At 51.5% G+C, this 12,282-nt stretch overlaps 1 protein-coding gene across 20 annotated transcripts in view; it reads right to left on the bottom strand.

Annotated features, from left to right (window-relative positions):
* The window catches only part of LOC100225858 (protocadherin gamma-C5), a 131,324-nt gene that overhangs the window by 14,641 nt on the left and 104,401 nt on the right, over window positions 1–12,282 (bottom strand). For 18 of the 20 annotated variants that reach the window (XM_072935218.1, XM_072935217.1, XM_072935220.1 and 15 more), the window contains exon 2: window positions 7,202–7,260. In XM_072935218.1, the coding sequence (XP_072791319.1) occupies window positions 7,202–7,260 (59 nt within the window). Of the gene's footprint in view, window positions 1–7,201; window positions 7,261–9,292; window positions 12,272–12,282 lie in introns of those variants that run through there. The other 2 variants (XM_072935225.1, XM_072935229.1) reach the window with 2 other exon arrangements.

Below are 12,282 nucleotides of genomic sequence, written 5' to 3'. Positions count from 1 at the left end.
ATTTTGGGAAGTTCTTTGGAAAGGTTGTTGTGCCTATTTTTCAGATCCATCTCTGCAGCCGGCCAGGGCATGGGCTCAGCTGCGCAGGAAGCAGATGGAGGGAGAAAAATTAAACTAATAGCACCTGTTAAACTACCTAAAATAGCTTTTCTATACATAAAACCGATGATGAAACCCCTGATATTCTGGGGGCTCTCCACAGTGAGAAGCACATCCCATCACCTGGATATTTCATTTCTCTACAAAAGACTTTACTTTTGTCCCACTTGGCAGGATTTGTAGGGTTCCGACTTCAAGGGCCATGACAAATGCAGATAAAGGGATTATTGGCCCAGAATGGTCCATAAGGGAAGGAAATACTCAGTTTAAAAGGGCTACATGAGGTAGAAAGAAGCCCAGACACCGAATCTGCTGAGATTTGGGCTGTTAATAGCCAAAAGGGTGGCCCCTGCAAGCAGGGCTGCTCACTGGGGCAGGACAGGACAGCTCTGTGGTCTCCTGACTGTGGAAGGGGAGGTGGGGTGGGACAGGACACATCTCTACAAAACCCTTCAGCTTCCAATCCCAAGATCAGAACAGCTCTGCAGGAAGATAGGGAGGGAGAGGAGTCATCCAGAGAAAAGTCCTGCTCCAGCATCAAAACAGCTCTTGTCTGCCCCAGCAACCCAAATCCACTCCAAAATTGCACCCCAAGGCTGCAGCCCGTGCCCAGAACAAAGCCAGGCTCTGAGCAGCCTCACAGTCCTTTAAAAGCAGTGTTTTGTCTGTAGGGTTGATAGGAAACTCCAGTAAATAAATCACTGAATTGTTGGGTTGGAAAAGTCCTTTGAGATCATTGGGTCCAACCACGAACCCAGCACTAACCCAAGCCCCAGGTGCCACATCTGCACAACTTTTAAATCCCCTCAGGCACAGAGACTCCACCACTGCCCTGGTATCTGTTCCTACACCTGACCACTTTTTCAGAGAAGAAATTTTCCCTGATATCCAATCTTAACCTCCCCTTGAGCAAATTGAGGCCTTTTCCTTCTCCTGTCCCTGTTCCCTGGGGCAGAGCCCGAACCCCGGCTGTCCCCTCCTGTCAGGAGCTGTGCAGAGCCACAAGGTCCCCCCTGAGCCTCCTTTTCTTCAGGCTGAGCCCCTTCCCAGCTCCCTCAGCCTCTCCTGGGGCTCCAGCCCCTTCCCAGCTCCCTTCCCTGCCCTGGACACGCTCCAGCACCTCCAAGCCATGAGGCTGTGAATTGTCTTCAATCTTTTCTGTTCCACAACACACCAGATCAAACCTGTCTGGCCCTTCCTGGGCTCCTGTGGTTCCCTCCAAGGTGTTTGCTGAGCAAAAGCCACACAAAGAGGCTGGGGACTGGTGTGGGCTTCATCACTGAACACAAACAACTACCCCAAATACTCCCCAGAAAGACAACTTCTCTCCCAGGATATGGCACAAGTTGGTGATTTGAGCTGCTCAGCCCCAAGGATTTGGCAGGGGGAAAACCCCTTCAGAGCAGAGCTCCTTCACTGGCACAACCCCTCCTGCACTCAGAGATTCACAGCCCACGTTAAGCACAGCAGCTCTCACTCTTAGGAGAACACTGTCACTTAGATTATGGCTGTTCCTTCAAAGCCATGCCCTCAAATAGAATTCCAGAGGCTGCTGTGATTTTTCAGGCTGCAGGGCTCCACTCACACCTTCCCCAGGCCTTGGGGAAGCAGCTGAGAGCAGCTCCACACTCCACATGCTGCAGGAGTTGTGGAGGAATCACTACTCAACACTGAACAGGCAAACAAATACAACCCAGTCAGAAAAAGCTGGAATTTTAGCCCAGAGACTGATACAACTTTATCATTCACCTGCAAAACGTATGAAACTACACCTGGCAGAGCAAATACTACTGCTGGCTTAACCCTGGGGTGTGTTTGGGATGGCAGTGTGAGGATTGCAATTATTTCCTGAACTTCCCACAGTGGCACTTCCCTCTGCTGCTCCTCTTGCCCTGTCAGTGAGAAGCTGCAGCCTGTCCAGCAGCCCTGCCTGGATTGGCCATTTCCATATTTTCCATGAATGAGCAGAAGGCAAATCCATCAGTGTTTATCTGCACAGCCCTGCTGGTGCCCTGTGCTTTGTAGCACCTGCTCTTGGATGCACTGCACCACGACACAAACTCGCTGTGTAAATTCCTCAATGTTTACAACGCCCCCAGACACCCCTGGGGCTCCTGGGTCTGCCTTTATTTATTTTTAGGAAGGATGTGGGCAAAGCCTGCAGCTGTGGTCAGCTGTCCTTCTGCTGGGTGTCCACCCCCATGCTGTGTAAGCCCAGGAATGTCCCTGGTTCCCTCTCTGGCCGCAGCTGCTCTGGGATGTTCCCCCCAGACACACACGTGGGGTCAGTGTCCTGGTACACTGTCCTGCACCCCAAAAACACACCACAAGCCCCCCCTTGGCAACACCTGGATGTTTTGAGCCACAAGAACACCCCTGAGAGCTTGAAGGACCTTTTTTTATTCCTCTCCCCAGCCTCCAGCTCACACAAGCAGCCTGTTGATAGTCCTGCAAGCCCAGCTCTTGAAGGTCTTGCATGAAAACAAAACAGAGAATGAAAAAAAAAATCCCTCTTTTCTTTCCTGGCTCTCTCTTGCTGCAGCATCTCCACCATGAGCCCCAAGCCTCTAATTTCTGAGTGGGGGGATGATGGCTGGGGCCAGACAGGGCAGCTGTGATGCTGTTTGATAAACAAGTGAAGCAAAGTGAACATCACCATTGGCTGTGCTCAGCCAGGGAGGGGAAGCCTGGCTAGCAACAGCTTTGGGAAGCATTAACAAAGGGGGATTGAGGATTGGAGAAAACAAATGGAAGGGGGCTGTGAAATGGCAACTCTGCATCTTCTCTACACGCTCTGCTCCTCCCTCCCCTGGAGTTGCCATGGATTCTCTCACTGCTTCCCACCTGTCAGAATCTGAGGTATTGGTGATTCCGAGATTGTAGAAAGTCTCTGTCTTTCTGCCCCACTGCCAAAGCAGAAGCCATAATTGGTCTGTGCTGGTTTCAAGGTTGTTTATTCTGTTTATCTCTAACATGTTCTGCTGCCCTGCTGCAGCTCTGTCCTGCAGGGCAGCGTGTGGGGCTCTGCCCTCAGTGGGATGGTACAAACATTAAATACCACAAACTACCTGTGCTGGATTTACAATAACGTGCCAATATCTGTCACCTACGTTGGACAGTGTGTCCCCAGCCTGAACCAACAGAAAAATGCCAACACCACAGTGAAACATGGAGGGCATGAAGAAGGAGAAAAAGGACAAGGCACACCCAATTTCCTCCATCTTGTCCCCTTTGGACCCTTTATCTAGAATCCTAAAATTTTACTTTTGCACCCGTGCCACACTTAATTATTACTTATATCAAACACTCAGAGCTTGTAATTCATCCTGTAAGATTGAAAACTCTTTTCCATGGACAGAGATCACAGACAGTGTCTCTGGGGGCTCTGTGCAGGGGGGTTCCTGACCCCTGCCAGGGTCTCCCAGGGCAGCCAGAGGGAAGCCCTGGATTCCCACACCCACCTCCCTGTGAGTCCCCTGCCGCTGTCTCTGGGCTGTCTCCTGCCTGCCACCTCCTCCCAGCCTGCCCACGCAGCCCAGCAGTGTCCTCAGCCCTGCCACGAGATGCCTCCCAGACCTGTCTCACCCTCTCATGTCCACCTGTGAGCAACACAGAGCCCCCTGCCCATCCTCCAGAGAGGAAATCCTGACTCCAGCCCCGTGTTTTCCTGAACAAATCATCACACCCCAAAACAAAGAGCAGCCAGGGTCAGGCAGCACCATGAACATGCAGGGCACAACAATGAAAACAAACGAAAACGAGAAGATGGGTCCTTTGTAGCAGCCCCAGTCCCTGCACTCTGCTCCCAGAGAGCACCAGCCTCCTCCCACAGGAAAACCCCACAGTGGTGATCCCACAGGGATACCCTGTGATGCTGCTGGACATTCATTTACTGCACTTTGGCCAATTCATCACTGTAATCTCTGCTAGAGCCACTGATCTGATTTACCCAGGAATGGCATCTGCTGCTCGGAATCAGTCTGGATTCATTTCCACTTGCCCAGCGACAGCATGGGTGTGTTTTTTTTTAAGAAAGAAAAACCACAACCATCATTAAATTAATCATCCTATCCTCCTATTTCTCCCAAACAAGATTAATTCTGTTTTGCTCAGGTCTGCCTCGCTACCACATTCTCAGAGCATATTGTCTGAGCTCCTGCCTCCTGAGCATGTGCACCAGAGCTCTCCCGTGTCTCAGAACAAAGAGCAGATTCCCTTTGTTGTCCTGGAGCAGCAGCATGTAAGAGATCAAGGGCTGGTCCCTGCCTCACTGAGCTTCCCGTGCTCTGCCTGGTTCCAGGCGCCCAGACATGTGGGATTTGTTGTGATGGGCAGGGCTGTGTGGAGAAGAGACAGGATTGTTTCTTCCCCAGCTCCCATGGAGACAGCAAGGCAGAAATCCCAGCACAGGTTTGAGCTTGTTTCTGGCTTAGGGCCAGTGCCAGGCTCTCCCCACGACCCATCCAAACCCCTGCCCTAAGCTGCTGTGTCTTTATTGTTATTTAATTTGGGTCACATTTGAGAGCACATCCCTTTTTTTGATTTTCAGCTGAAAGGCAGGCTGTGCTCCCCTAGCACCAAGCAGAGCCCTGCAGTTCAGAGAGCTCGTGGTGCTACAGAGCTTCACCTATCAGCAGGAGACACATTTGTACAGGGTTTAACAGCATAGAGAGAACAGCAAGCCGGGCTCAGGCAGCTGCACTTGCCCCCTCTTTAATGCCTGTACTACCAAGCAGTGCCTGGGGAATTCACACACCAGGCATCAAAACTCTGGGAAGAGCACGGGAACAGCACAATGGGGAGTGGGCTGCTTTCCAGGATCTGCCTGTTTGATCACCAGGGAGATGTCAGGGCTGGGCAGTGAACATATGAGAGCACTTTCTATTTCCATCCTTTAATAGTGTCACACAGGTTTGGATTAAAAACATCCCCCTTCATTTAACTTAAAACAGGATGAAAGAAACAGGGGGGAAAAAAAACTGCAAGAGCAGTTTTGTTGCAAATGTGGAAACAGGCAAATGAGAAAAACCAGCAGGAATTAAAATCCACTGAGTTTTTCCAGTTATTTCAACAGCAGCCTGTGCTTCAGCAAAATCTCTTTCCAAAGTCAGGGTTCAGCCCATGCTGTGGGACCCCCTGTCACACCACGGGGCTCAGAGCAACCTGGGCCAGAGGAAAGTGTCCCTACCCATGGCAGGGGGTGGAAAAAGACGAGCTTGAAGGTGCCTTCCAACCCAAAGCATTCTGTGATTGAAGAGCAGCTGTTCCAGGGGCTGTCCTGGCACCCAGGTCACAGATCCTCAGCAGTGACATCGTGGCTCATGCACCAGCACTAACGTGTCCCACTCCTTCAGCTCCCCACACACACTCTGAGCCTTTCCTCTTGCCCTCTCTCTTCCCACGCCACAGCTTCTGCTGTCTCTGAGGCACTGGGGAGGGGATGGAGCTTGTGAAGAGATCCAGGCAGGGGCTGGGATCTGGGCTGGGTGTCACTGTCCCACGACCTGAGGGAAGTCCCTGTCACAGAGCTGAGGGGCTCTGGGCTGCATCAGCTCTGTGCCCTGAAGAGCCCCAGCACGATGCTCAAAGAGGGAGCAGCAGAGCCTGCTCTGATGGGGCTCATTTACTGCCTTCTCACAGCAAAACAATTACAGCAGCTGTGGTGCACTTCTTCATTAACAGCGCTTTGTTAATTGTCATTTGAACTAGAGCAGAAATGCTTAGATAGATTTTCCTTGATTAAAATGTTGTCAGTGATGGGGAGCTTAACAGACCTCTGAGAAAACTATTCCAGCTATAGCTTTGTTTTAAAGTCCAAGGCCAGCTCCTACTATGAACACTTTATCTAATTACATCAAACCCTCACTCCATTTTAGCTTTATCAGCTGGAATAGCAAAGTTTAATCACTTCAACAAGTTGGCTACAGCAATCTCTTAATTTTCTGATAAGATAAATTATTGAGCCAGTCCCAGGGAAAGAGTCAGGCACACAGCTGCTGCAGATGTTTAATTGCAAGCTCTGACACCAAAATCCAGCATCCACAACTCCCGTGTCACCATTTTAACCTCCACAGGAACTGCCCAAGTGGCCTCCAGGAATGACAAAGCACAGAGATACAGCACCTGAGCCAGGCAGGTGAGGAAGCACATCACCCAGATTTACTCCTGATTATTCAGAGAGTATAACCCTCAGGTATGCCCCAAAAGATATAATCTTTTCACATATAAATTATCCTGGAGCCAGTCTCCTCATACATAGTAACCTCTGGTTGGGGTATTCACAGAGAAAGGTGGAATTCAGGTAAAGCTCTCTCTTTCAAGGGAGTTCACCCTCTGAAGGGGATCCCTGTCCATGAACCAGGAGAGAAGATGGGAGAGGCAAAGAACAACATTTTGTTGTCAGTGGTCTTCGCTGTGGACCAAGACAAGCAAACCTCGGTGGGCCAGAGGCACAAGAGCCCCAGTCAGGAGCAGGGCACTCACTTGGGAGGTCTCTGCTCTGCTGCTGGGGCTTCTCTTCTGACCTCACACACACCCCACAGAGAGGTGGTGGAACCTCCCTCACTGGGGATATTCCAGAACTGGCTGGACACAATCCTGTGCTGTGAGCTCTGGGGTGACCCTGCTGAGCAGGGAGGTGGGACGAGGTGAAGCTCTGTGGTTCCCTCCATCTGACCCATCCTGAGGTTTTGTGAGCACACCTCAGCAGCACAGAGCTCAAGGTTCAATGGGAAACTCCAAGGAAGTGATTTCCAGTGGCCTCCATGAAGGGAGAGGAATTAAGATTTTTGACTCAGGAAGGAATTTACGTGCTCAGCATCTGCTTTAGCAAAGAGGCCTTTCTCTGTGAAACCCATTGTCCAGTCCTCCAACTATCTCCCAACTTCACCTGGAGTTCCTTCCAGTTCCTGAGGTGCAGACAGCAAACCCAGACACACCACAGCCAAGAGCAGCTGTCCCACGCCCACCAAACCCAGCTGACACAGGAGCAGCCCTATTTCTGACTCCATCAATGACCACTCATGGGCTTTGCAGCTCTGAAAGTGGCATACAAAGAAAAGAAAACTTCATCCCACAGATAAATGAAGAAAGAGCCACTTACCCACTTGTTCCAGGTCTCTGGGTCTGAGAGAAGCGCCAATCTGTGTTAGGCTGAGCTTGCTGCAAAGAAAAAGAAGAGTTTTAATACCTCCATTCTTGCCTTTGAAAATGAAAGCGAATTGATCCTGGATTATTTCAGCCTGGAATATCAGCATGTTCTGTCCAAGTGAAGCAAATCAATTAGAACAAAGAGAAAGATCCCCCTCCCCCCTTCTTGAGTATTTCTGAAGCAGCATGAATACCAAAAAGCATGACAAAAACTGTTCTGAGAATAATCTTCCAAAGCAGCTCAGGAAACCAGGCTGTGAAAGAAATGAAGCATGAAATAAACTGATAAGGGCATGAATTCAGCAGGAGCAGTGGTACCACAGTAATGAGCTTGGAGGAGGAAGGGGGGTGTGAGGGGGTGGCAGAGTTAATTGATACTCAGAAAGATGCTCTTAATACTCTAAGGTAAGATGGTAACAGACCTTCCTCTCTCCTTCTTCTGTCCTGAAAAAGGCCTGCCTGAGACATTGTTTTTATGCATGGTATTTGAATGACTTTTCCTAGCTGCTGTGGCCTTGGAGCACTACAATATTTTTCTGTCCACAGAAAAAATGAATAAACTTCCGACAGCAAGAGGAAAAAGCATTATTTGTTTAGGAGACACAATATCCTTCAGACACAGCAGCACACTTTGTAACCTCATTAATAAGCCCCCATATCACTCTCTGCTCGTGTTATTTTACAACCAGACAATGAACATTTTGTAAATAAGGAAGGACGTGGAGCAAGCTTGTATATTCCTGTTTGAATCATGCCTTTGTGGAAAGCACTAAATAGCAGGACTGTTTCTGTCGGGAAAACACACACACTTCCGAAAATCATGATCATCCTAATGAACTCCAGAGTGATGACATACTACCTGGAAAGGAAAACACTTCCCTCAGATATTTTAGGAATGAGCAGTTCATAGTCCCTACATAGTGGAACATCAGTTTTATAGGATTATTCTGCTTGTACATGCAATTACTAAGGAGAAGTGAAGACGAATAGAGCTGACCTAGATTTTTATTTAGTAGATGTGCTCTCACTAATTTCTCTGCAGCTTTGATGATACTCATGAAAGAAGATATTAGAATAAATTACTCCCCTAAAATAGATGCCCTACTGGTCCCCATGCTGCATGCAAATGAAGCTGTTTAAAGACTTGCCCTCCAGATTTCAGATACGCATTTTTGCACACGCTGACACACAATACTGCACTAGATAAGCCCTTCTCAATATTTTGAATAGCCCTTCCATATTTTGAATTCCTGTTGTAATTACCATTTTCAAATTTAGGGCAGGCATTTGTGACACAAAATTGCTTTCCTTTTTATATCCCAAAATTATAAAAGCTCCAGCTAAACACAGTCACCTACATCTATATTTAGGCATCTGAGTACAAACAGCTCAAGTTTTCAAAGCTTGCAGCTCCTCAGCCTCTGCAAGCCCAAGGGCACATAAGGTCACCAGGATCTTTGTGAATAATGTCACTCCTGACATTTCAGTATTTTAGTGCTGAATACTGAGTTTAGCTCCTCGCTCAACATGACCAAGCTGGAAAATGATCCCTTGCCGAGGCACAGTCAGTAATTAATAACACTTGTGGTTTGAGAAATGAGAAATTTCTACAACACACCTCTAAAACTGAGCAAAAGAAACACAGGCAGACTTTCCTTTCAGATAACCACCTCCGCACCACAGCTCATGTGCAGGTAGGAAAAATGGGTTAAACAGAACCAAGAAGTTAAACCCCCAGAAAATCTGTTCCTTACCACGCTAAGAATCACTTTAAATAGAAACAAGTACGAGCGGGGCCAAGGGGAAACTCTCCACTGCTACAAACACAGAGTCTTTGATTCTATAACGCTGCTCAGCCCCTTCCCCCACCTCCACCAAGCCGAGCCAAAACTTTCACCTGCCACCCCCCAGGAGATGAGAGTGACACATGTTCCCTGAGGCCACCGTCTTAGGAGGAAGGACAGACAGAGAACAGCCAAGTGGCCTGGATATGACAAACTGTTGCACCCAGCAGAGAGCACAGTAAGAAACAGCCAACTCTTACCCCATCGCAGGGACTCGCTAAGGTGCTGGTCACCTGCTCATAGGCAGCCACGGTCTCCGCAGTGCTAGAATGGCTGAAGGGCTTTACAAAGAGGAAATCGCTCTGCTCGGACATGGGCGAGAAACAAGAGGTGTAATTCTGTGCCTGGGAGGTCAAGCCCGCTCCTCCCACGTCCAGGTACTTGATGAAGCCATCTGGCTTCATCTGCCCTCGGAAATGGGAGGCGGGCTTGCGGCCAGTCCCTCGGCAGCAACCCACAAAGGTCCAGCCAGCACTGCCAGCTTTGAGACACCGGGCAGCCACCAGCCCAAACATCACACAGGACACGAGGGAGATGGACACCAAGGAGATGATGAGGTAAAGAGTTAGGTTGGTATCCTCGGAAGAAGGCTGGGGGAGGTCCAAGGATTTGGAGAAGTCCTGCATGCCGTTTTCCTCCGGAGAAATGACTATTACCACAGAGGCCGAGAGGGACGGCGTGCCATTGTCCCTCACTTCGACCACCAGCCTGTGGGAATCTTCTGACTCCCTGAGAGCCTGTGCAACCCTTATCTCTCCAGAGCGGCGTTCCACTTGGAAAGGCAAAGCCTCAGCAGACTCCTGCAGCTGGTAGGACAGCCAGGCATTATGGCCACTGTCAGCATCAACTGCTACAATTTTAGTTACCAAATAGCCAGGCTCTGCCAGGGCCGGGATGGCTTGGTGGAAGGCAGAGCCCTTGGGGACAGACGGGTAGACAATGTTGGGAGCATTGTCATTCTCGTCCAGGACAAACACATGGACCACAGCAGTGCTGCTCAGAGCAGGAGACCCAGCATCCTTCACCTCCACAGGCACCTGGAATACCTTGTCCTGCTCGTAATCCAGAGCTCGCACAGTGTAGATGGTGCCATTGTCCTGATCTATTCGGAAGTAGGTTGAGATAGGTGCATCCTGCATCCCGCTGTCCAGGATGGAGTAAGACAGCTTGGCATTGCTACCCTCATCAGGGTCTGATGCTGACACTGAAAAGACAGAAGTTCCAGGGAGGGAGTTTTCCTGAACGTGAGCTGTATCAAAAGGGCTGGAGAAATTCGGTGCGTTATCGTTCACGTCAGCAATGCGGAGATAAAAGGTTTTTTGTGTGGCCCTCGGGGGGGACCCTGAATCCACAGCCCTCACCGTGATATTGTATCCACTGGCCTTCTCCCGATCAAGGGGACCACTGGTGACCAGCGAGAAATGCTCTTTAAAAGATGACACTAGTTTAAATGGGAGCTCTTTTGCTATCTGCAGACGGACCTGCCCGTTGTCACCGGAATCGCTGTCCTTCACACCAATGAGGGCGATCACAGTGCCTGGGGCGGCATCCTCCTGCACTGGGCTGGAGACAGAGGTCAGCACGATCTCAGGGCTGTTATCGTTGATATCAATTAATTCCACTCGCAGGTGACAGTGGCCTTCCATGGCTGGGAATCCCTTGTCCCTGGCTCGAACCGCAATCTCGTAAGCACTGGATTCCTCATAATCCAGCGGGGCTTTGGTTCTGATCTCCCCTGTACGGGCATCTAAGGAGAACAGTTTGGTGAATTTACCGGGTGCATTATTGCTGGTTTTGAAAGAATATTCCACGTCCCCGTTGGGACCTTCATCCAGGTCGGTGACATTCAGCTTGGTGACCAGAGTGCCCACTGGCACATTCTCCTCCAGAAGCACCTTGGATATGGGTGGGTCACAGACAGGAGGGTTGTCATTTGCATCCAAAACATGGATGGTAACCCTGGCAGTGCCAGATTTCACAGGATTCCCTCCATCCAGCGCTGTCAGTGTTAGATGATGAACAGGCACTTTCTCTCTATCCAGTGCTTTTTCAAGTACAATCTCGGGCATTTTAACACCATCTCCTCTCACGTTGATGCTCAGGGCAAAATGCTTGCTGGGGCTGAGTTCGTAGGTGGAGATGGAGTTGGAGCCCATATCCGGGTCTTCCGCTACCTCCAAGGGCAGCCGAGTGCCAGGGTTGGCTACCTCAGTGATCTCCAACACCACCTCTGGCTTGGGGAACTGGGGCGCGTTGTCGTTCACGTCGAGGACATCCACCTCAACACGGTGGAGCTGGAGGGGATTCTCCATGACGAGTTGGAGGTGCAGAGAGCACGTGGGGCTCTGCCCACACAGTGCCTCCCGGTCCAGCCTGCTGTCCAGGAGCAGCACACCTGCCGCCAAGTCCACCTGGAAGTGCCGCTGCCCACCCTCGCTCACCAGGCGCAGGTTGCGGGCGGCCAGGCTCCGCACCTCCACCCCTAAGTCCTTGGCCAGGTCGCCCACAGAGAAGCCCGGCTCGCGATCCTCGGGCACGGAGTAGTGGAGCTGAGCGCAGCTGGGAGCCGGCAGGCAGGAGAGGGCTGCGAGCAGCAGCGGGAGCTGCCATGGCAAACTCTGTCCCGCGAGCATCCCGTGCCGGGTGTGCGAACGGAGCAGCGCGGAGAGGAGCGGCGGCGGCTCCGCGCAGCCTCCCCCTCCTCCCCGCCCCCGCAGCCGGCCCCGGCAGCCGGAACCCCTGCGGCCCGGGGGGGTCCGAGCGGGTCGTGCACGGAGGAAGCCGCCGCCGGAGCCGCCGGAGCCGGACAGGGAGGGATGGAGGAGGCGGGGGAGGGGGCGAGCGCAGCCCCGCCGGCTGAACCGCTTCTCGATACGCAAAGAGACACAAAGTCGGCGAGCGGAGGGGATGGACCGAGTGACAGTTTTACGTCTCTCCACAGCCCCCTCCTCCTCCGCCTCCTCCTTTTTCTCTCCCTCCTCCTCCCCTTCTCCATCTCACCGCCTTCCCCAAAATACGCACGGCGTAGCCCTCCCCTTCCCCCGCTGCCGCCACTCCGCCCCCGCAGCGCCGGGAGGGCGCCGGGGACTCCCGGCAGCGGGAAACCCGCTCCGCCCCGCCCCGCCCGGGGCTGGCACCGGGCACCGGCGGACACCCCCTCCCCAAAGCCGCTCGGTTCGGTGCCGAGCCC

The sequence above is a fragment of the Taeniopygia guttata genome, chromosome 13 (assembly GCF_048771995.1).
Source record: "Taeniopygia guttata chromosome 13, bTaeGut7.mat, whole genome shotgun sequence".
Taxonomy (NCBI): Eukaryota; Metazoa; Chordata; class Aves; order Passeriformes; family Estrildidae; genus Taeniopygia; species Taeniopygia guttata.
This window is presented reverse-complemented; position numbering and strand designations above follow the sequence as displayed.